Raw genomic sequence first — 25,662 nt, 5'->3', positions numbered from 1 at the left:
AGCAAAGTCAAGTTTTGGAATGAAGAGTTTGGGCCAAGATAATGAAAGGAGACAACAGGGCTCGCTCACTGAGTTAAAAAAAGAGTGCATCAACGTTTCAGGTCACATATTAATGACATGGCTTAAGACTGCTGTGCCTTGAGAAGGAGCTGTTTTTCATACTTACTCTTGACTCTTAAAAATAAACATACTTTGACCCAGCATCTCCCAGCAAGCCATTTGTGACGGAAATTCAACAAGGCAAGACATTAGTTTTATTTTCTTTTTTTACTATTTGCTGTATTTATTTGGCCAGTGTGTTAGAGACTGTAGAAAGGTTTTTAAAATACAAATATGTGAGCAATGAGTTTAGACTATCCATAAACATGTTGTTTAAATCCTAAGGTCTTCAGCAAAGACTTAAGAAGCTCCAGGAAAGCTCTAGCTAAGGATCTTAATTTGTTCTTTGGCTCTTTATGCATGTTATATATATATATAAAAAAATTACTCTTAAATGGGCCAATCTTGCAAAAAGGTTCATGATGGAAAATTCGACAGGAGTGACTGTACAAGAATAATTATTGTAATCTTTTAACCCGTACAATGCCAATAATGCCAATTATTCCTTCTCAATGATAATGTTGCTGTCCAGCTATGAGTTGTAATAATAATACCTTGCATATAGTACCACTGTAAGTGATTCATGATGTGTTCAGTGCTTCGGATCTGGTGCCACAGTTCAGTGTTCTGGATTCAGAGAAAAAAAAAATAAAAAAAGAAGTGACATTTTCAATATAATTTGTTTATGAAAAGCAACTGCACACCGAGCAAAATCAAAAGGTTCTTTTCACAAAGCCATGACACTGAAAGACAGAGGCTACATTATGAATTTGTCTTTGCACAAAGATAACAGCGTGTAATAGCCTATAAACCGCTTGTTATGGCAACACACACAATAGTTTGTACAAATACATTACAAACAACAAAATGTGTAAAATCAGCGACATGTAAAGTGTACAGTGCTCACTGGGAGAGTGACACAGCTGAGGCAGAGGCTTCTTATGGGTTACTGTATTATTCCAAAGCCTGTGATCTCTTGTGCTTTTCAGGAATGGATACATGCCATGCATTCCAAGAGGCGACCAAATTGTTACACTTGAGACTGTGCCCAGCAGGCTGCAGCTGCTCTTGCAGGGACATCAAGCTATTTACCTAGCCTATCTGTTTTACTATATATCCTCTTCTCAGATTCACCAAAAATGCATGCTTTGCAAAGCACACTAATGCACACGTACATACATTTCTACATACATATTTACCCCCCCCAATTCTTTGTGACAGCCATATTAAAATGTAGATAATTTGCCTGATGCCATTCAGAGTTTATCAAACTGCAGGTGACTGTAGGAAGTGGCACGGAGCCCCAAACACACAACGGTGAGGAAGTACTCTTAAAAGCAAACACACATTAAAACTTTAAGGACTGGAAGATTTCTTCCTCTCCTCGGATTCAAGAACGGACTTCCCTTCCAACACACAATATTATAGTTTGAGCCCTAATTACCATTGTTCGCCTTTTTTATTTTTGGTGGGTTATTCACATGAACAGCATTCCTCAAACAAAGTAAAATAAAAGGGGACAATGTGAAGTTTAAGTACACTATCAAATCATTCATGTTACTAATATGCTATATTACTATGTAATATATTACATATTTCTAACTCTGACTCTGACAGGGTGAGATTCAAATCACAGGAAGCGATATTAAATTAAAAAAAAACTTACAACAAGTTAACAGACTGAAATGTGTTGGCTCACAGACCTGGACGAGTGTAAGGACACCAAACAAAGACAAGGAGAAAAGAAAACCCAAATACAAAAAATTCTATGAGATTCCCCACAAAGCTGCTTACTGAAAACAGAAATATAAGGGTGCTCGCAAAAGTAAAATCTGACCTTCTCAATATTCAGCATTCGGTTACGCTGAAATGATTCTGCGTAGGACCTAACTGTCTTGTGGGTAAAAATCTTCAGGAACTCAAGGATGAGGAGATTACTCATGACTTCAGTTATAACCCACATTCTGCTGTGACACCGGCAGTCATTCTATAAGTGATCGTCACTTATCATCTTTAGTTTTGAAATTGGTTTCTATTCAGTACATGATCAAGGACAGAGTTATTGGCCACACAGAGATATAAACACACCAGGAGGAAAAGACAAATCCTTGGACCAGTCATTAAAAAAACGGAACAGATATACAGGCAGCAAACAACCGGGAGAAGAATGGAGAGGGAAAGAAGAGGGAGAAATGAGAGGGAAAGAGGTATAGTGGAAGAACAGGAGTGCAAAGCAATGCTTAGAGAGTGTGGGAGAAAGAGAGAGAGAAAGAGAATGAAAAGAGAGAAAACGAGGAGAGACAGGCAGAGGGAGGAAGAAAAAACTAGGTCAAGTCACATGACTGGGATTGACTGCAGGCAGGATTAAATATCCTACAGCATGTGGTCATTTACACAACAAATGTAGTTTTCATTTTATAAATTATTTCTCTTCCATGGGGGACGAGGCTCGGCATAGCGAGTGTGATGCTACACCATATTCTGCTTGGAAGCGAGGCCTTTCAGCGAGCACAAAGACTCATGCGAGCCGTTCCCTCCGAGACAGGAAACAAAGCGAGAGCCCGAGATAGCATGAAAATGATCATAACAGAAGGGAACACAGTTCCAGTGTGGGATAGCTCCATTGTGACAGGCTAATGGCTGTATCATACACTGTCCATTATCCCGAGTATAAGCAAAGGACAGTGAATTGTTAAAAAAACTGTCACATATTTCAACTTCTTACAAAGTGACAGCGGAAGTCTGAACAGTTGGACGGCATGACTATATTTTCTGATATCACGCTATTTGAAATGCAAAACACACAAAATAAATGAACTAATGTTTAATGCAATGAACTGTCTTCAGCTGCTGTGCATCACATGAGACAGAAGTCCTCAGATGTGGAATTGTTCATTTCAACAGACGTTTGCAAGACAATAACACAATACGTTGATATCGTCAGAACAGGATTCCACTCAAGCTATAATTGCCATTTTGTAGAAGATTTTTTTTCTTTCAATTCAAAACCTCAAAGTATGTTTTTTAACGTAATTTTAAAGCTTTATGAGAAAATCAAACACTAGCAATAGTGCCACCCCTGTGCCGAGTTGTCTGATGCCTTGCAATTGCAAATGACAGTGGATCAATAAGCACATGCAGGAGGGGTCACACTGCTGCAATCATTTCACTTTCAAACACAACCATGTGTTACTTCTTTTGTGCAGAAACACAACTTTGTAAAAGTATACTGTCCCATACACAATAGATGCAAATACTGTGACGAGTCTTAAGGTTAGCTAAATGCTTAGTGACATCCTGTGAAGGAGTCAACTACAACCAAATTTAAAAAAAACAAACAAAAAAAACAATGCTTTCAAATGTGACTCGGACTGATGGACCCTTACTGTGAGTCAAAACCTGTCTGAGAGGAATATCAAATAAATGACTGAGATGCACGTGCAGTATAATGCAGGGTGACACATCATAAATGTGAGATGCAAAATGCCACTGTTACCCCATCAAGCCCTCCTCCTGCCGCCCACTCTGTTCCACTGAAAGAGGAAACTGCCAATCAAGCAAAGGGACTACAGGGTAAGCTGGACATAAACTCAGTCAATCCCCTGGAGCCCTGCCTTTGGAATATCAATCATTCATTCACATATGTGGTCAGCTGAGACCGAGAGACACATACAGAAAATGTATAGATCTACATGTGTTAGTGTGTGTGTGTGTGTGATTGTAAGAGAGAGAGAGAGCTGGGCACAGGACTGTAATCTGTCGCCAGCTACTCATAGTTTCAATAAGTGAGCCCTAACTGGAGATTCCCCACCGGATCTGAGCCAATCAGTGTGGTGTTATGACACTGACGACCTAGACCAACACTTGACTCTCTTCTCCAATCAGTCTGACCCTAGGGCTTTCAGGGGTCACGGGGCCGAACACAGTGCATTTAGATCAGAGTGTTTTAGAGTGCAGATAAACCAGACAGCTGCTGCAATGAAGATCAGATTAGAGCTGCACGACATATAAATCCTTTGGTATATATTATGTATAGTATTTGCTTACGTGAATAGAGTGATGGGAACTTAATGATGCCTTTTTTTAAGTCTCCATTAAAACTGTATGTCATTATTAAGCATCATATGTCAGTCTTATGACTGGATTTTAAAATAGCTCAATTTTAAGATGTAATCATTCCAGGTTAAATAAAAGAAATGTTATTTAAAAATACAGAATATTATTGACCGTACAATATCTTTACCAATCTGACCATTTTCTTGCCTCAGATGTAAACAACAATTTGACTTGGTACTCATTATTTATTTATGTGAAGTTTTACTGTGTAGACCAGGAGCGAGAGCACAAGCCCTCGGGTGCATACAAATCTAATAACTACAGCAATAAGAATCAGGTTTAATTTGATCCTGTTGCGAGGTCCATGTCAAGAGGTTAGGCCCCTTTTGAGGGCTTGAAGCGTACTCCTCCTACTGAAATGTCATCGATGACATCACTGCACGTCTACCTGCAGACGCGGCAAGATGCAATGAGCCAGCGGAGCATCCGGCTACTCCAAAAATACTAAATCTGCCCTCCAGGGTAAAAACTCTTATCTCAAATAACAATTACTGACCAAGAGAGACAGACCGTCAGATCGGCTTAGAGCTGAGCAATGGTGGCCCCTTTCAAAAAGAAGGGTCCAAAACAGCAAAGTTAATTTGGATCAAGGGACAGGCAAGTGGACGAGCCAGCGCAAGGTCATTCTGCAGGGCCGCACAGAGATGTCTGCATGCAAAATAAGCTCAAGGCACAGGGAAAATGCTTCCCAGTGCAGCTCGGCGCAGAGGTTGTGTGTATTACATGACCCTCGGGCTGTCATAATTTCAACTGTCATATTCTGATTTTAGCACAAAGCCTGGCAGGGATATACCTCTTTCTAAGAATGTCGTCCTGCATGCGTTTGTGTTGACTTGTGCCCATGTACATTCATCTCTGTGTTGGTATTTGTATCTAATAGGGCTGAAACAATAAATCCATTAGTTAGAAAATGAATCATCAACAATTTTAATAATCAAATAATTGTTGTCAGGAAAAAAATTCTAAATATTTTCTGACAATAATTTAACACTTTTCCATTTTGTATATAGATGTACAGTATATCTTTGGGTTTTACAGTGTTGGTTGGACAAAAAGAAGACATTTGAAGACGTCACCTTGAGCTCCGCACTATAATGGCTTTTTTTAAAAAACAATTAACCAGTTAATAAAAAAATATAATCAAGAGATTAACTGAAAATCATCATATTCAATTTTTACAGTTTCTATGAAAAAAAGGTATATAAGGTACTATATATATTTCACCAGGGTTTTGTTTTCATCCATTGTTGTGCTCCATCCTTTAAGAGGGCAGGAATAAACTGGAACAGCGAAAGAGAAAATGTGGAGAAAACGCAAGTAAACTGCTAATGCACAAGATCATTAAAACAAAAATAATTAATAATATTATAATTTTTTCCTTTGATTTTCATTTTTTTTTTAAATCTGACTAAACCAAATAATGACCCCTTGTTACATGCCAACACATATAGACGCAATTCACCTGCACAAATACCAGCGCACACCCTTGTACAGATAAACAGCCCCACACCGCTCTGTGTACATAATCTAACATCACAGGCACATACAGTAGACTGTATCATCAACATCAGCATTCCTAGAAAGGAGTGCAACTTGTCAGCTCAGCCAGGCAGAAAGATGTAGGCCAACTGCAAAGCAACACGGGGGGAAAAAAATCAGCTCACTGTATTCATGAAGAGAGAGATGATTGATCAGCTGAAACAGGAGGTTTGCTGCCTACTCTGATAACCAGACAATGAAGTAAATGTTTGGTATTTATGCTCGACAAATAATGTTCAATCGATAAAGAAATAAGTTGATTTATTTCCTTATCAGTTCTAACTGCATCATATTCCTTGGATTTCTCATCTTTTCTTGTTTCTCTTGTTCACTGTCATCTATCCTTTCCTGAAAGTATGCCCCCCCCCCCACACCCCATCTCTTTCTCAACCTGTCCTCCCCTTTCTCTCACTCCCCTCACCTCCTCCCTCTGATCACTGCCCGACTCCTGCCTGTGTGTACTGCAGCTCTCAGGGGGCCGCGGCATCAGTAAGCCCATCAGACGGAGGCCGTGATGCATCTCTTTTGATCAGCACAGTCGCCACATTAGCATGTAGCTCTGCGCTCTCCTGCCCTCCCCTCCGCTCTGAGTTAGCTACCTGCCTGTCAGCGCCGACTGATCCACAAGGAGCATCACCCAGGTAAGACAGGAGGCGCTCGGAGCTCATCTGAATCGTAACAGCTAATGATCTTGCTGCAGAGACGGACAAAAGCCTCGCCGCGCATCTGTAATGTACCATAAGGGCCCCGCAACTGAGCGCACTGCTGTGCAGTCTGTGAAAGCTGAGTGATACAAATCGACCGATGGTGTTGATTCAATACTGAGAACTTCTACTAGTCCCTCCTGGGACTTTACGCCTCAAAGGGAGGCTCATGAACACACACTCTTTGTATTTCCTTTTTCAATGACAACAAACTAATACATGAAAAAGCTAAATTTGTTTTTGAAATAACACAAAGGTAGGCTGTTTGTGTTTTAACGACGGTGGCGCTTTCATGCTATACCAGAAAGGTCTGTGTTAGTTCTGGTGAAAACAAAACAAAGAGGTTATTTTTCATGCTATGATTTAAAGTTTACTGTCTGTAGAAAGTACAGGTATAGCTTTTTTCTCTTTTTTCCTGTTTTTATGAGGGGTTGTGTTGGGCCCACGACTGGCTCAGGTCTGCGTCCACAGCCGGGTGCCCTCTCACTTCTGTGCCATTTAATTAGCCTGGCCCTGCACAAAGGGGAGTTGGTCACATGGGCCCAATTTGGCCCGCTATAAAGTCCGCAAGGGCTCAACATGCATTACTACAGGAGTATTTACGCGCCTGCCGCACCAGGGCAGGAGACTTTGAAGATGCAGAAAACAGGACGGAGAAGAAGAAGTGAAAAGAAGGGGGGGAAATAACTGAAATGAAAGGAGGGGACCCTTAAATTCCAGGGAATTTTTCCAGATGTTGCACAAATATTCCTGCTGAGGCACTCCAGATGTGCTCACTCTGTTTATTTCCTCCATCTGCTCGCTGTTCCAAGGACTTCTCTTTCTTCCCTTTCTTCTCTCTTTCACTCTCTTTCTCTTTCTACAACCCCTCTACCCCTCCCACCTTGAAGCAGCCCAACATCAGTGTACCCTGATAGAGCCTTTTAAGTAAGGGCTTTAATAGCCCCCAGGGCACCATAGCATCCAATAGGATGCTGTAATAAACATCCACTCTCATTCTCTACAGCACATATGTGCGTGTATGTGTGTGTGTGTGTGTCAGAGAGAGGGAGATTAGGTGCCTTGTTTTATCGCTCTTTGGATCAATTAACAATTAACTCTGTTACTAACAATAGCTGCACTGATGCGATGAGAGAAGGGGAAACTGAGTGAAGCAAGACCTAAATAAAAACAACACTCTTCCTGCTTCCGTCAGCAAGCTCTCATACCAACCCGGTTTTGTTTTCCCCCCTTACCATCACTCCTCGCTTCTCCTCACCTACATACAAACGCTGTCATGTCTGCTGAGGCTGCTCCTCTCCCACAGAGCGTGACCCAGCCACAACCCCCTGACCCTCCCTCTCCCAGACAGAACACTGATTCTCAGCTGTTCCGACTCCACGCTGCTTCACATACGCCAGTTCATGAATCAGCGTGTCGGTGACTCCCGGTTCAGAAAATGCACGCTGTAGCTTCACCTAAGCACGCACATGGCTCATACACGCAAACATGGGCAGGCTATTGCACTCTGACACATATGCCTGCCCAAGCATTCAAACTGAACTCAAATACATACAAATGTGCCAACTAGTGTCAGTAAATGATTCCATTGATTGCCAGGATATTAATCGACATTCATTTAATTTAGAATCGAAAAAATTGTTTTTGTCATTTATCAAGCAAAAAAGCCAAACATAGTCTGGTTCAAGCTCCTCAAATGTGGGGATTTGCTGCTTTTGTTACATTGTAAGCTGTATATCACACAAAGCAACCAATCTGAAGACATCACCTGGCCCTTTTCAATATTTTCTGACATTGAATAGACTGCATGATTAGGTGATTAATTAAAAAAAAAACATATCAATCAAGAATGAAAGCAACTGTTAGCTGAATCAGAATCAGATTTATTGCCAAGTAGGTTTACACATGCAAGGAATTGTCTTTGGTATTTTGGCACAAAACAATTAACACAGTGGGCAATAAATATTAAAATATGAGAAAGATAAAGCAAATACTGAGAGTCAAAAACCATAAATTCAATATATAATTGACAATAATAATATTATTATTTTATATATTATATAAAAAATGTAAATTGCACAATATAGCAATGGTTATTTAAATTACAGTTTGAGCAGGGATGTGCAAAATATTGACATGGGATACAAGATAAATACATGAGTTGCAGCCCTATAGTGTATCACTGCACACACAAATACACAGCTACACACATTCCTGCCAATAATGGTCCTGTTCCGCCAATAACTCAACGCTCAGATCTGTCCTGCCTAATCTGCGCCCCTCTCCTCTTTCCCTTTCTGCGCTTAAACAGAAGAAAGTATCCTAAATGTGACACTTGAACTTATCAGAGCCGTCTGTGCAGCAACTGTCAGCACTTTGGTATGTAGAACACTGATGACAAAGACACGGCCTGCGCGCCTGCCTGTCTCTGTCTGTCAAGTTAACCTGGTTGCTCAACTTTCTTATATAGCACAAACAACCAATTTATATAGGAGGTAGGGTTACATCTGCACTGAATTATAAATGAATTATGGCGGAGAGTCAAGAAAAAAAACCCCCACACACACTGTTGTGGAACAGTGATACAAAACCGTGCACTTAATCCATTTACATTCCTCTGTGACACAAAAAAAGGTTTCTTTCAGTCTAATAAGCAGGTTAACAAATTCTATAGCCAATATGAAAGAGCCATCAACTCAGTCACCACTTAATGCACTTCCTGCATTCATTCAGTCTTAATTTCTGTGTAAAAAAAAAAAAAGCGTCCTGCATTCTGGTCTTACCGTGGTCAAGATAGGTTTATATTGGAGCCATTTATTATGTGTTTCATTGCTGTCTGATATTATGCGGCCTCAGTGTTTTTTAGTACACGGCTCTACTGTGTGATTTTACAGCAAACCCTGTCTGCAAAGCAAATTTCCCTTTTGGGGTCAATAAAATGTTGAACTCAAATAGACTGAATGTTGTGGGCAGAGGAAGGGAGGGACCGGCCATCTAAGCGCATTCAACTAAATGTCACAGAGGTGCAAACGGCAGGAGCAGACATGACACTTTTCTGTTTAGTTGTTTACAGGTGCTCTTTGGCGTGGAATGATTGGTGCAGCATGTTCGTCTGTCAATTTCAAGAGTAAGAGGTTCCGTGTTCCGCTAGAGTTGTTTTTCAAAATAGACAGCCCCCCACCCCCACCCCCGTCTATGCTTAACGCCCTTCCACCTTCCTGCCGTTGAGAACATTCCTAAAACCAGACGGCCGCAGCAAGGTGTCCAACCATAGGTGACAGATCCCTCCAGACTTCTGTCCAGACTTTCTGTGAGCATGTCTGTGTGTGTGTGTGTGTGTGTGTGTGTGTGTGTGTGTGTGTGTGTGTGTGTGTGTGTGTGTGTGTGTTGAGAGGGGCCATAGTCTGGTCGGATGCATGAACACACTAGACCTGGAGGCGTCAACAAAGAGTTAATCACTCTTTCTCTACTACAGAGGGAGGAAAAACCCACAGAGGAACCCTGTTATCTCACATTATCATCTCTTTTTTCTCTTCTCAAGTCTCTCTCATGTGCGGATAATTTGTGAAAATAATGTGAGCGTTACAACTTCTTAAGCTCCTACGGTATTTATGCTGCTTTGTATCCATTTCTGAGATGACCTGTGTCAATACTTCTGGATATGCTAATGCCGTCGTTATCATCCATCTCCTCAGCAACGTAGACGGTTTGGTAGCTCCTGTAATAGATCTACTTTTCATTAGGGCTGAACGATTTTGGAAAATAATCTAATTGAGATTTGTTTTTTACCAATGTTGCGATGCAATTTAATATGCGATTCATTTTTATGCTCTTTACCTTCTGTATTATTCAAAACAGACAAGCAGTACAGTACATCGGTGTTAAGTACGACCAACACAATATTAGATAGATTAAACGTACACTGTTCTTTCTTGTAGGTCAGGCCTGTGTTATGATGAAATTAGGTGATGCATGAATTATTATTATGAGCAATGGTGGAGAAGAAATTCAAAATCAAATTTTAATAAAATGAGAAAGATAATTTGAGTCAAGTCATGGCATTAAATAATATTATATAATATCATCAGGTCGGCCAACCTACAAGTTCACCACAGTGTGTTATACAGTAAGCACTCAATACAAAACCCACAGTTCAACCACCAATTAATGAGTCCTTATCCCAGTTCAAATCTCCTAGGAGTCCATCTTTCTATATCGCAGTAAGTAAACAAAAAATACTCAGTGTACAACAACAAGTCAAGGTACAGCATAGGGCTGAATGATTAATTGCATTTGCAATATTATTGCGATGTGATAAAACGAGATTTTGTAATCGCGAAGGCTGCGATTACGCTCTTGTCACATGATACCCAAGAGTAAAGCAGTCTGCAGAGGAAGCGTCAACTTCGCACCTTACGCTGAACCTTGACTTTTTGTTGTACGATGGCCTTAAACTTGACAGAAGCTGACAGTACAGACATTTAGTGTCACACGGGGAATGAAAGTAGCAGCCACCACCTGCAGGTAACTTGGTGGTGGAGGTGGTGGGTGAAATCATCGGGCCATCCGCCGCTTTGACGGGTAGGAAACATGCACAACAGAAAGACACGTGTAGTAAGGTAAGCGTACTGTGGCGATCGGCCCCTGCGTCACACACACAGCCACCAGTCAGCTCAGGAAATATCTGTGAAACGGCGTTTCAAACCAAACTCACAAGTCCAAAAGAGGCCCAGTCTGTCTCGAGTTACAGCCTGGTTACAGCCAGTGCGCTGCTTACCAGCAGTTGGCCAACTTTTGAATAGAACCTCAAACCGAGTATTTTTGATGAGAGACATCGACTCCTACGAGATTTGAACTGATATAAGGACTCATTAATTTGTGGTTGAACTGTGGTTTTTGTATTGAACGCTTACTGTATAACACACTGTGGTGAACTTAGTTTTTCTTCTTGTCTGTAGGAAGGCCTACCTGATGATATTATATAATTTAAATTTTATGCCATGACTTGACTCTCAAATTATTTTTCTCATATTATTAAAATGTGATATTTCTTCTCCACCATATTAGTAATTCATGCAATTCAAGCATCACCTAATTTCATCATAACACAGGACTGACCCACAAGAAAGAACAGTGTATGTTTAATCCATCTAATATTGTGTTGGTCAGACTATACACTGATTTACTGCTTGTCTGTTCAATAATACAGAAGGTAAAGAGCATATTAAATCACAATCGCAAAATTGGTTAAAAAAATCGCTATTAGATTATTTTCCAAAATCGTTCAGCGCTAGTACAGCGTAACGTGCAAAGTTGATGCTTCATCTGCAAACTGCTTAACTCTTGGGTGTCATGTGACCAGAGTGTAATCGCAGCCTTTGCGATTAAAAATCTCCTTTTATCACATCGAGATAATATCGAAAATGCAATTAATCGTTCAGCCCTACTCATCATAATTGCAGTCACAGCCTCTAATCTTACAGACTGGTTTCAAAAGGGCCACTTCACCAAAGATGAACCTGAATCCTGTTATTTTATAGTGATAAGGACAAACTTTCTAATCCACTGTATCTTGAGAGCTTGCTCTTATAGTATCTGGAAATACTCTAGATGATATCTGGCTCAACAACAGCTTCATCTGTCCTCGGTCCCTGCGGGGCTGACTCAGAGGGAGGGAAAACCGAAAGGGGAAGAACCTCTGACATGAGGCAATGCGAGAACTCTTAGGGCAACTGGCAAGATAACAACCAAAAATGACCTCAACAGTTATGCTGTATTTAGATATTCAAGGTTACAACAGACAGCATCTAACCCCACTAAAAGTAGCCATTATTACATTTACATTTGCCAGATAAACATAAAGCACTTGCTCTGATCCAACTGACATGTTGGCTTAATCTGTTCTTAAACAAGAGTAAGCAATGATGCATACTGATGTGCAGCATTGTATCGTTGATGTAAGGAGCTGTATTCACAAATATCTGTAGTGCTATGACTGGTCCTACTGGTGAAATGTTTAGAAATGTGTAGTGATGCCATTTTCCTACATGTTTCCCCTTAAATTTTAGATTTAAGGAGTATCTACTAAAGGAAATTCACAAAGCATCTTAGTCAGAGCCCTGAAGGTGAAGAACTGTTTAAAGTAGGGAGAAGCACTTTGGTGGAGCTTAGGAGTTTCTAAAGCAGGGGAGAAAATAGCTGCAGGAAGTCAATGAAGGGGGGAAGTTTTAGAAACGATGAAAAAAGAGCACTGATCTCACCAGAGCTGAGTGACTGCATTACTCGTTCACTGAATCAACACAATTATGTCATTAATGCTATTTTACAGCTTCAGACCTTTTTAAAAAAAAAAAAATCCCTTTAGATACACACATTGCCTTGCATTAGCATGTCAAGCTAATGGATTAAATGGACAAAATTGATAAAATATAGCAAAGTCTGCTATTTTCATTTGGGAGCATTAACAACCTGTGACCATGCCAGGTTCATCCCACCAGTACTGGGAAAAGGCAGAGTTGAGCTTGTTATCGGTTAATGGGTACGTTTTATTATTACATCTGCAGGATGCCTGAAAGTGTGTGTGGTATAAAAACATAACTTTAGAGAACTGAGTCATTGGCTATTATAAGCTAGTTGTGTTTTGTGCCCACAGGCAACTGTGCCTTGTTCTAAGTCTAATCGAAATAATGGCTGTTCCCAAATTAACAATTTTTTCTAGGTATGAAAGCATGTGTTCAAAGTAAGCGTACACCTTTCTCTCTGAAGAAAAACTACATTTCCATGCTCAAAACTGGCAGCCTAAGACGGCCTCACTGGGGTCAGATCTCATTTTCCTGCCAGTGCAAACCTCTACCTGACTGGGGAAACATAAATAGGGGGAATCCTTAGCCAATTTTGGGTGTATCTTGGCCAACCACTTTGCTTTTGGAATCTTCTTTCTTTTATAAATATAAAAACATTCAAGATTTACTTAACATTAACAATGGTGATGATGACAAAAAAGTGTAAGCTTCACAGGATTAGAAACACTATCCTGCTCTCTCCAAACTGCTCTCTTTTAGAATGCGGCTATGTGTCCCTGTAACATACAAGAACACATAATATAGCAGGGGTAATAAAAAAAAGTAGCTACAGCAATTAATCTGATATGCAAAAATATGGATATTGGCGCCACTTGATTACAGTCAAGATATGTATTTGTTGGCGTGCAGGTGTAAATGCCCGTAACCTTCAGCCTACTCTCAGAGCTGCTGCCTTCTGCTCACACCCGGACACCCACCCACTCACACACAGTCACACACGCACACACAGAACATAACCGAGGTGTTTTGCATGCTGTGGGATTTCCGTGGCCCTGTGCCCAGCAGTGCGTGGAAGCCCCACCGCCCCACCGCCCCACTGCCCCACCGCCCCACCGCCCCACTGCCCCACCGCCCCCCCCACCCCCCGCATCTGGCAAGGTGACAGACAAACACAACGGCGGTAGCGGAGCCAGCGTTGGTGGGAGGAAGGCGTAAAGCACGCTGGGACACCTCCTCTTGCTCCCTGTGACCTCAAAAAAAAAAGAGAAACTGAGATGGAGCAGCAAGATACACGGTCTTAATTACCTTGCTCTGTTTCTGCTGCAGCGGCGGGTGTTTACATGTACATACACACGGGCACACACTGTTGGATGCTTTGTGTGTGTATGTGTGTGTGTGTGTGTGTGTGAAAAAGACAGGGCGAGTACTGTGTACACACCTGAACATACAGTTTTACAAAAACAACCTCACAGTTGGGCGTCCATAATCTAATTCTTTTTCTTTCTGAGGAGCACAGGAACATCAAACACATCACCGCATCTTTTGATCTTGTTACACAGTGGTGATATCGCAACCAGTGTAACAGATACATATTATTACAACATGTAAAGCATCCACTGTAGTTTAATCTTACTTCTGTGACCCATCATCTGGATGCAGAAAATACAATTCTATTTACTCCTAATGCATTGTTCTACACAAGCAGTTAAAAGTGAAATAAATAACAATTTTAAAAATATATATTTGGTTCTCATTGGGGCCAATTATAATTAGTGTGGAAAGAATGTGGGCACAAGGAAATATAACGACATGAAGGAGCATAATATATCTAGTATTCACCCAATTCGTCATCCGTCTCCAGCGAATACCCATCAAAGCCTGTGTGCTCATAACTTAATTACAAAATCACAACCGGCAAACGGCCTGAGATATTTTCACGCATTACTGCAATCACAGCAGAAGAGTCGACAGTTGTTTTTATTATTGAAAACATGCTAACTTGAGCTTTGCCTGAGGAGTGGAGAGGTTTGCCACTGACTGCGACTGTTTGTTTGGTTTCTAGTTTTAATATCACAACTATAATATACTGTTACTCCTTAGTTCCTTTTCTTTGTTACTTATTATTTTATTTAATATTGCATTTTTCTAATTCAGTGTCGCTCACTTTTCTCAGCCTTTCTCTATCCTGTGCAGTGAAGCACATAGAACACAGAAAGGAGGGTTCTGGCAAGAGTAGGGCAAACTGACCTTCCTCTCAATGCGAATTATGAGTGTGATCTGGCCAAATCCCCACAGAGACTACGTTTCCACTTCAAAAGAGTGGCTGTACGCACCCTGAATACTGCCAGCCCGCAGAAAAGCCATTCAGACACTCAGAGGACCTGCAATAAACCCTGGGACTAATGGTGCTCAGATGATTCCAACACTGAGAAGTGAAAGTGTTCACAGCTTCTGCAAATCCAAACTGTGAGTGTAAATTACTGCTGAAGAGATTGGTTATTATCATTTAAGGCATCTGTCAAGCAGAAAATGCCAACCATTCGCTGGTTCTAGCTTTTAAAATTTAAGGATTTAATGCTTTTCTGAGTTTTGTGTTATTGTAAACTGAATATTTTGGGTGGGGGTTGGATTCGATTTAGCAAGCAACATTTGAAGACAACTTCTGAAGTCCATTTTCCACTATCTTATACACTACACTTCGATTAATGCTTTGTTGCAGCACCAATGTTAATCACCACATATCACAAATTGTGGAATCTAGACAACGAGGGAACCACAAGGGATAGAGAAGAAAAGGAAAATACCTAGATAAATAACGAAAGGAAAAAAAGACAGAACTACAAGCTACTGTTTTCAAACACAGCAACAACAGATTGAACGCCAAAAGGCAAATTCCTGGAATGATAGAGCATATGAGGAGCAAAGGTCAAGGTCTGAGGTGCAAAGTTCAGTGCGGTCGTTATCAATAAAGACCTCCTGCGAGCGAGGAGCTCCTCACACAAAAAAAAATTAACGAGCCTTTGAGTCATTCCATGATTTGTGCACAGATCCAGCAGTTCGTGATTCGCACTATGTTTAGAACATAAACAATACAGTGTGGGCTGCAGAGGAGAGAGCATGACATGCACTGTTTTATCTGAAGCCAACTCCTAATGCATCTACTGATGAGCAGAGATATTACATGAAGAAGAAAAGAAATATGGCCTTCGCTTCACGGCTCAGTTTATTGTAATTAAGAAAACACACTCTTGCTGTGTTCAATTGGAGCACAAATCTTTTTTTTCTCCCATACAGTTAGGTTTGGATGTTGGCAGGGGCGAAGGGTGGGAAAGTGGAGGGTGGGCGCTTAGAAGGCAATCAAATTTTCTTTGATTTGCTTGAGTTCAAGGCCTCATGAGAGAGAGAGAGAGAGAGAGAAAGAGAAAGAGAAAGGACAGGGAGACAGACCTGTCACTTTAAGCCATTAAGTCTCGCTATAAAACTGCACCAATAAAAATGACAGCTGCAGCCGCTTTTCTCAAAAGGGGAGCAAAAGCATCACATCAGGAACACAAAACTGGACGGCCGTAAAAGACAAACTTCGCCAAATGCTTTTGGCGGTGTAATTCCACCAGCCCACTCCCACCACACACACACACACACACACCCCTCCCGGCAGACACATACCCTCTCCCTGTATTACCTTTGTTCCTGAGTTACTGCCAGAAAAGGAATGTGTCTCTCCCACACACACATACAACAGCATGAATCTCACTTTCTCATCAAAGACCATGAACTTCATTGATTTTGGGAGTGAGTGTCTGTCTGTGTGTGTGTGTAGGTGCGTGTGTGTGGCGAGGGTACTTTATGTTTCCCTAAACACAAAGCACCACAGAGATTCAGGAAAAACAACACACACACACAACTCTTTAGCAGGTGGTAAAACAGGCCTTTAGAGTAAGCAATCAGACACTTTTCAAGCGTTAAATTTATTGTTTTCTATCAAAAGAGAGTTTTATGTTTGTGTAAAAGTCTAATCGTTGTATCATTTGCTTAATTTGCTCAGCGTTTTGTGTTTTTTCATTACACATCCACTAGCTTATTGGTGTTTATAACTGGTTACTATTTCCTAAACCCTGTATTTTTGAATAAAAATCTTTTTGAACATAAACTGTTTTATTCAACAGTAAAAGTAAAAATCTGGATAAGGAAAAGCTCTAAATCAATAAATCCATGTGCAACAATTACTAGGGGAAACAGCATAAAGAAGAACTACTTAGGTGCTGACATGTTTGCCACAATAATTAACCAAACAGAAAATCAACACCTACAAAAAAAGGTTTTTCGGCCCAGTCCTGCTCAAAAATCCTCTTTCCCTTTCACAGCCACGTTGTTTAATTCACTGACAGACTGTCACGATCTGCCTCATAATGCTCTGACAAAAGGGCACATTCCCCTTTCAATGTCACCCCTTCAGTCTTCATAGCTTAATGTCAGATATGGAGGGGGGTGGTTGATGGTGGGATCAGGCAGCACATCAGCATACAGTACTGAGCATACGGTGCCAAAGGGGGATGTCGTCATCACAGCCAAAAACCAATCTATAATTGTGAAATGTACTGGCTGTCATTTTAAACAGTTGCATGTCAAAGTTTCTAATGCAGCACGACAGATAATTACACTGAGTAAGCGGCTAATCGATACGTTCAAGGACTTCAGAGATAGCAGCGTCCTTGAAGTGGCCAATTAACAATCAGCACTCAAGTGGACCTTTGATGGAGCAAGTTTAAATATAAATGGCGATTTAAGGACCGGCAGATTAGGACCATAGGCGATGAAAAGGCTGCTGATACAGCATGTGGTGTGGCCGGGAGGAAAAGATGAGATCCAACACTGCTGGAAAAGTGTTCCTCCTCATTTAAACAATGAAGTTTTAAGCCGTGCACCAACCACAGAGGCTTTCAGATAAGATTGTGCTGCCTGTATGATGCTGTCAAGTGTCTGCATGGGCTACTCTAGTGCACATGTACTCAGGCTGAAACTTGAATCACTTTCAGTGTGGACACACAATACGGTGCACCTGTAATAACAGCCCTGTCAGTGTGTATAACACTGGCGGTTTGGAGTATTTCTGAGAAGCCACATAAAGGGCGTTGTGGCGACAGTGTCAGTGAGCAGGGCCTGTAACAGAAGGAAGCCGCCCAGTGTCTCAGAAGTCCCCGTCAATCTCCACGGCACATCCGAGGAACTGATGATACGTGTCGAGGTGTAACACGATGCCCTCATGAAAGAGCAGCAGACACAATAAGAGGGCTCCCCTACAGCTCTGTGCTGTATCGCTGCTGCAGGGGACAAGAGTCTGCACTGTTCACTTTGACAAACTCACAGCAACATTCAGCATTAATGATTTACAGTGCAGTGTGGCTGTGGGAGACAGTGCGTTTAAACTGGAAATTAAACAGGCTCCCTTAATAAAAAATAATGAAGAGTCCCTGGGATTAATGGTTTCACAGCTGAGTAGTTCATAAACAAAATTATTGTTTTTCTTTTTCTGGAAATTCAAACATGACATGTGTTAGATTACTTTTTATCCTACTCTATTTTCTGTGGTCTCAGAAATGACAATACACAGAGATCCTAGAGCTGTTACACCTGTCTGTCACCTGTTTGTGACTTTGGTGAAGTTGGCCTTCATCTTTTCTTAAGCACAGTCTTAGGAGAAAAACTCAGACAGTCCCTAGTAAGTCAAGCAGCTTTGTTGGAACACATCGCAAAGTTTAAATCACAAACGTCATGCTGCTTGGATTCAAATTCAAGCCACTAGCTTCACATTTAAAGTCAAAAGGAAGTACATTTAGCCGCAAGTTAAACCAAGTCACGTGAACAACAAGAAAGCTTTAAAAAAAAGTCTTGTGTCTTTATTCAGAGTTACCAGGTGACTTTAAGAAAACACACATAACCTGTGCACAACATACACACACACACTAGGTTAATGCAGACAACACATGCTAAAAAAAAGAAAACTCCATGGTTCAAATTCAACAGTTTATTGCAATATTTTGTGTTCAGCCGAACTCGTTAAAGCGCAAAGCAAACGCTGAAGCAACTCACAAAGCTTCATCTCGGCGTGCACTTTCCCTTTGTGGGACTGACATGAATCACATGAAAAGGGTTTTAAGCGAACTTCAAACAAGTAAACATTTAATTGCAGCGCACGCGGGGTATGCGCGCAGCTTATCCCAGGCGAGGTGTCACTCCGTATCAAAGCGAAATGTCATCAGCTCGAATGGCAGCGCTGGGCACATGCAACACACACACACACACACACAAAAGGAAATGTCTGCTTTCATATTAGAAGAAACCACAAAGTCTGTGTTAGTCAAATTAAAAGACGGCTCCGTTATACAGCTCGTCGGCTTATCTAAAACATGTTGCTGCAACTCGCTCCACGCGCTGTCAAAAGGAGAAAAGGGGGCAAAAAAACAAAACAGCGCGAGGGCACAATTCACACTAATTTGCCGACGAAAAGTCCTATCAAAATCCATCACATTTATAACACAGCAAGGTGTTGTCATTAAACAAAACAAACTTACCCAATGACAAGAACGGTTTGGTTTCCATGTCTGCCTGGTAGGTTAGCTCATGCCAGCTGAGACGACCGCGTTTGGGAGTTCTTCACTGGCGGCTGCTCGACCAGACCAGGGCGCTGCTGCTGCTGCTGCTGTGGTTGTGGTCCTCCTCTTCAAGTATACGGGGACTCGGCACGAAGCGGCAAAAGTGACAGGTCGATGTCTGATAGTCTCGGAAGATAACCTAATGTTTCTGCCTCTGTTTGCTCAGCCAGCTGCTGCGCTCACACTCCTCTCCCTCTCCCTCTCGCGCTCGCTGTACAACAACTCCAACTACTGGATCTGCACTGCAAAAAAGGGACCTTTGCAGGGGGTACTCCCACCAACGTAGGCCGAGTTGCAGCGACGCCACAGATGCGCACGGGAGCTTCGAACTTCGAAGTTAAACAACACAAAAGCGAGGAAACCATGCAGCGCATTTCATGCTAGATATGAAAAGACTGCAGATCCTCCAAGTAGAGGTTTTTTTTAAAGCACGTGGAGCCCATTCAGCTGAGCAGCAGGTACTTATTCTTTCCACTTCTTAACTCCTGTTATTTTAACCTGGTCACATCTGTTGAAGCAAGGCTGTTGGCTCAGTGGGTAGATGTTTCAACTGCATTAACAATTAGCCTATCTCTCTCTCTCTCTCTCTCTCTCTCTAGAAGCTGCTACAACAGAAAAAAATCAAACACACTCACCTACATTAGAGGTTTGATAGCATTTTGTCCAGTGTAAATCTGAAAGAATGTATACCAGAACTATTAAATCGTTTAAAAGTTTTGATAAAGGAGAAATAATCTAAATTATGTCCAAATAACTAAAACTGCATAGGCTATTTGCTGTTTATTTAAATGACCTACCTGAATGTTTAGTACATTCAGATTCAGATAAAAAACGTTGGAAATTTGTTCTTTTCTAATGAAACAGGGGAGTTAAATTAATATATAAATAAATAAAGAGTTTTCTGACCCTCAAACAAATCCATATAGGCTAATGAAATGGCAAATTATAATGGCTAACATAACTCTTTCCTAACAATGAGATATTGTGTTTATATTGGGTTGGGTGAAACAACCAAAAAAGTAAATCCAGACCAAGAAAGTTGTGCAAGATAAAATGTTACACAGTTACAATACTGTATCAATATTTTCAACTCCCCACTCTACATCTGCTAATGTTTACTACATTCATACTGTGATCTGCCAACATGGCACAAAAAACGAGAGAAAAATCTATGAATTTGTTGCAGATGCATAAAAGTTTGAGGCAGATTCAAATGAGACCCCCACGGCTAGTTTTCCAGTAAGCAGCAGCACGCGCAATTTGCATAACTCTCCATTAGCATTAGAGCAATGCTAGATCTGGATCTCTGTCATTGTTCCTGCTGCTAAAGCTGTTCTGGCCATGACTTATAAATGCCTAATTCAAGCCACATCCATCTTGTGTGCACCTCCTCCGCATCAACACTCAATCCTGCACGTGTTCCAGGAGAGTGAAAAATGTCCCAGACTGGAGGAGAGTACCACAGATGCAGGCTTTACATCTCGTCCGTACTGTAAAAAATCCCTTATGCAGTGCATATAGGAGTGATCCAATGCATACATAAGCCTCCTGCAGCCATCCTCTAGGCCCCTGTGATGAGCCTGCTCCAATTAAGCACTTGAAGGTGTTCGCCGCGTTTGTACCGAGGCAAGATACATAATTAATGCGATGCATGGCACATCAAAGATCAAAGGCACTTGTGCAACAAAAAAAAAAGAGTAAAGTTAAGTCTGACTGGGCACTGATTCAAGGTGTGTTTCTGTGTAGGTGTGCAGATGTGTGAGGAAAGAAAAGAAATGAGTCCTGCGGATGGCTGATTATTCCACTCAAGGCCGTGCTTTTGTGTGAATATTTCCTTCATCCATCTTGCAAGTAAACATTTATCAATCATCAGACGGCGTCATGTTAGCGCTGTGATGTTAAGTGTCTTAATTGACTGGGTAAATGCTCATCAGAGGGAGGGAGGGAAACACAGCGATTGGACATCCTATTTGTCCTCGGTTCGGGGGGGCTGTTTTGCCTCGGGCCTTCACTCTGTAATAGAAGACAGACACAACATGGCCTTTTTAAACACCTCGATCAGGCCGGGTTCTCTCATCTGCCCACTAGAACGAGCCATTTAATCCTCAACTTTGGCTATGATTAATAGCGGTCTGACCCTTCACCTCCATCTATATAAATTCTCAGGAGGCCTTTTTGGCTCTTCTCAACGCCTCACACCTCTGCTCGCGCAGGTCTTGAGCCTGTACTTAACTCTTCATTGTGATATCTCTTGGCTCAGTTCTGTCTTTTATTATTGTTCTCTTTTGCCATGTTTTTCTCCACTTTAAGCAATGTGTTTGGGCCTCAGGGGATGTGAGACCACCATTACGATACACCCTGCTATGGTTGCTTTGACAGCCGACCTCCTCCTCTTTCTCCCTCTCTTAAAGTGGGTGATAAATGGGACAAGGGCCTTTTGCTCTCCTTTGTACTTTGACCATTCACAACAAGCCCATCCGTAAAAGCGATTATGGCCTCTTTCAGTGGCATTGACAATGGTTTCCAATCCTGAGGAATGTACGGATGAATATACACTGCAATTTTTGTCTGATTAATTGTTTAGTCAATACAGTGTCTAAGGTGACAACTGCAAATAGCCTGTTACATCCAACCAACAAATTGGACAAACTGGACTTATTTGCTTAATAAATGACTTACGCAATTAATTAATTTTCAAAACTGTTGTATATTAATCAACTAATCGTTTTAGCGCTACTGGAATCCAATTTAAAGCAAGTTTTTAGACACGTAATTGATTTCCTTTTTATTGGGAGGCCATTTTGTTTTGTTGATTCCACTTAAATGTGGACATGACTGAGGGCTGAGGAAGAAGGTGTGCTATGAGGAACACAAAAGCATGTGAGATCATTAGGGCGTTTGCTGAGGTGTTCAGCATTGTCCACCCCGAGGGAAGGTCTTGATCGTCACAACCCCCGGGTTCACATTCCTTAACCCCAGGGTCAGGGCTTTGTCTGAGGATAGCACTGAGGCAACTTCCCCTGCGGAAATCAACAAAAGCTGACACACTGACCGCAGGAGACGCACACAGAGGCAGGAAGAGGGACCACCACACACACAGAGGCACATGCATGATCGTAAACGTGGCAGTTTTGTCTAAAAACCGAGAAAACTGTGAAAGCGTGAATGTGTTTGAGCATTAAATGCAAATCACATACACACTGAGTGCATCAGAAATTACAGTGATAATCTCTCATTGCACAGGAAAACTGTGGGAGTACAAAACATCGCCAAGTATGGATAGGAAACCACCTTCCAAGAAGACGGCCGGTAAACTGTGAGGAATGTTTGCATTGGACCGTTCACCTTCATTTTCTATATCGAAAGACTTCTTTTCATCTCAGCAATTAACTTGATGAGCAAAATGTAATTATCACTGATAGCAGTGAGGGCCAAATCCACAAAAATAAGACCCAAGTTGTAAAAAGCTGTACTAATTCTTTAAATGGAGACCAAGTTGAAAAATCTGTAGTGCATTGCCTCAGAAAAATAATGTAACTTTCTGCTGGTATTTTTGTGCCGTACCGAAATGAATGAAATGCGATGGATGTCTGGAAAGGGAGACAAAATACATCAAAACTATAATAATTTGTATTTGTAGCAGACATGTTTTAGACAACATCTTTCTTCAGGGCCTCTAACATGTTTTTTTTTATTCTACAAAGTGAAAATGAAAACATAAACCTGGTAAACATAGATCTCTGAAACAACTCCTGTTTTCGAGTGACGTGCCCACAAAGCATGTTTTCACCTCATATGCAGAGCGGCACTCTGCTCTGCTCTGTTTTCACAGACTTCACAGATTTCACTTCATTGGAGGTGATAAGAGCTATGTGGATATCTGCCCATCAAATTGAACTGATGGGCAGCGTGACTCCAGGCGCGGGGCCAAGAAATGGTAGTTTGAAAAAAAAACGCACAATATTTTCCTAAATGATCAGAGCCCATTCCGCTCAGGGCTGTTATCAATATTGAACATTACATCAGCTGTATCACTGACTCGCCATGCTGGGTTTTGAATGCTGCCACGGGCAGACGAGACTCCCTTAACGGGAGCATCTGAAGCAGCGCAGGCATGCATCATTCTTTAATATCATATTAAAGTGAAATTGGCTACATTTAAATAGACACAGCGATAAATCTCGTCAGCACTTGGCAGAAGCTGGTTTTATCGCGGTGGGGAGAATCACCATCTGCAGAGCATCATCTTCTTACCTACAATTGAGTCCAGCATTATTGCACAGTGATGGAGCTACTGTGCTGCTGGAGCCGACAGATTGAGAAGGTGAATTATTGCTGTGCAAAGGGTTGAAGGTGTAGTCAAACATTTTTTTTTGTGGTCCTCTTTTTTTGGTCTGTAGTTGAAAGAGGACAGGCGACGTAAGCACATGAGGGAAGGTTAAGAATAGATCATAGATTTCAGATTCTGATTACTTTTGATTATTTTACACCACAGTCTGTAGGGAAAAAATGCATTTGTGTTGAAAGAACATGTTAAAAATGTTCTCCTCTGTTACTGTCTAGAAAGCACAAGTCAAAGATGGATAAAGTGTCTCCTTCAGAATGTCCTTTTTCCATCAGCAACCCATCCAAACTGAACACTTATTTTTAGCCAGCCTGCCTCCAGTGTGAGAAACTAGGTGCCTGATCACAGCTTTTTATTATCACATCCCTGCAACACCATTAATGTAATCTGTCACTCCACGGACTTTAGTGTAAGTAGGTCTACAGAACATTACATAATATCTGTCTCATCCCAAGCAGAAATGACAGTAGAGCCACCAATTCTGTAGTTTTTTCCTGATGTGTGCTGAATGTTTCACATTTCTATGCAGACATTTGTTGCCAAAATGTGCTGGAAACCACAAGTCAAAGCGTTAACCGAAACTGACTAGTCTCAATTGAGTCACTAATTTACATTTTACAGAAAGGGTTTTTTTTTTTTTTTGGCTTACCTTGCAAAGCTCTGCTGCTTTGTGTCAAATTTACCTTTACAAATGACACATTAAGACATTTAATAAAGCTAGGAACCTCAGCATAGCCTGGTCATATCTGATATTGGTCAATTGATGTGTCCTAAGTGACTTCCTTTCCAGTCGGTTCACTACAGCTGGGAGAAAGTGCGACACTGTTGGACTTCAGCTGAGTAAACATTCCCCACCGAGGCCAGAGATCTTGTGTACACACAGGGCACAGCGCACGTTCTGCGAGGGGCCTCGCAGCCGCCACAAGGATGGATGGTCTAACCAGGCCAGAGTCCATGTGGGCACAGCAGTCAGAATATGACAAGAGACCACCCCATCTGCTGAAACCATTAAGCTCTGACGAACAGATACCAGCTCGGGCTAGGCTGTGGTTGTAGCGCTTCCACACCGCTTGCCTCCTTATACACACACACACATGTTTTTTGCAAAGATGCATACACACGGTTATGCAATCCTCAGACCGCCTATGAAGGAAATAGACTCGATGGTGCTTGAAAGAGACAGAGAGTGAATTCACTGAGAGGGATTGAGTGAAGTGTGGTAACAGGACACCCACAAGACACCTAAAGACCAGCAGTGACAGTCTCGCACACATGCATGTAAGACCGTAGCTAATGATAAACCTCTGTGATGGCGGATGTGATAGAGATAATTCATTTTCCTTTGCCAAAATCAAAGTCATTTTTCCTGTATTTGAAAGGAGATATCGGGGCTAGTCATTAGTGCCAGTTAGCCCAGGGGATGCAGAGAGTAACTGTGATTTGTCTGTATTAACCCTCCTTACAGGAGCTCATGTTGCTGCTGCCAGTTGACTCATGGATCCTGATATGAGAGGCATAGATCCAAAATTTCTTTGGTTCAGGGCAATTGTTTCAGTGCCCGCCCATTTCGTGTCTTTTTTTGGCATTTCACTTTATTTTGACAGTACAGTTGAGAAAGACAGGAAAGGCAGAGGATAGAGGGGCAATGACATGAAACAAGGGGCGTGGGTTAGACTTATACCCAGAGTCTGCTTTGATACGTGGTACATGCTCTAACATGTCCTCCAAATTAAAGCTAGGGTAGGCAATTTATTTCAGAAGCATTTTTTGTTATATTTTTGTTGAATGTATATTTATCTGTGGCTGTTGCAGGACTGTAATAAGGCTGAATGAAATGATTTGCTGGCCTACCAGCAAATCTAGGTCTTGCTAATTCTCTAATGCTGCTTACCCCAGCTTTAAGT

The 25,662-nt window shown here is 41.5% G+C and overlaps 1 protein-coding gene across 5 annotated transcripts in view; it reads right to left on the bottom strand.

Annotated features, from left to right (window-relative positions):
- Positions 1 to 19,825, bottom strand: part of rxraa (retinoid X receptor, alpha a) — a 109,157-nt gene extending 89,332 nt beyond the window's left edge. For 2 of the 5 annotated variants that reach the window (XM_046067288.1, XM_046067292.1), the window contains exons 1-2: positions 19,333 to 19,802; positions 654 to 726 (exon numbers count right to left, since the gene is read on the bottom strand). In XM_046067288.1, the coding sequence (XP_045923244.1) occupies positions 654 to 684 (31 nt within the window). In that variant the 5' untranslated portion in view covers positions 685 to 726; positions 19,333 to 19,802. Of the gene's footprint in view, positions 1 to 653; positions 727 to 19,332 lie in introns of all 5 variants that reach the window. The other 3 variants (XM_046067290.1, XM_046067291.1, XM_046067289.1) reach the window with 3 other exon arrangements.
- Positions 19,826 to 25,662: the final 5,837 nt, after the last annotated feature.

This window comes from Micropterus dolomieu, linkage group LG13, assembly GCF_021292245.1.
Source record: "Micropterus dolomieu isolate WLL.071019.BEF.003 ecotype Adirondacks linkage group LG13, ASM2129224v1, whole genome shotgun sequence".
Taxonomy (NCBI): domain Eukaryota; kingdom Metazoa; phylum Chordata; class Actinopteri; order Centrarchiformes; family Centrarchidae; genus Micropterus; species Micropterus dolomieu.
This window is presented reverse-complemented; position numbering and strand designations above follow the sequence as displayed.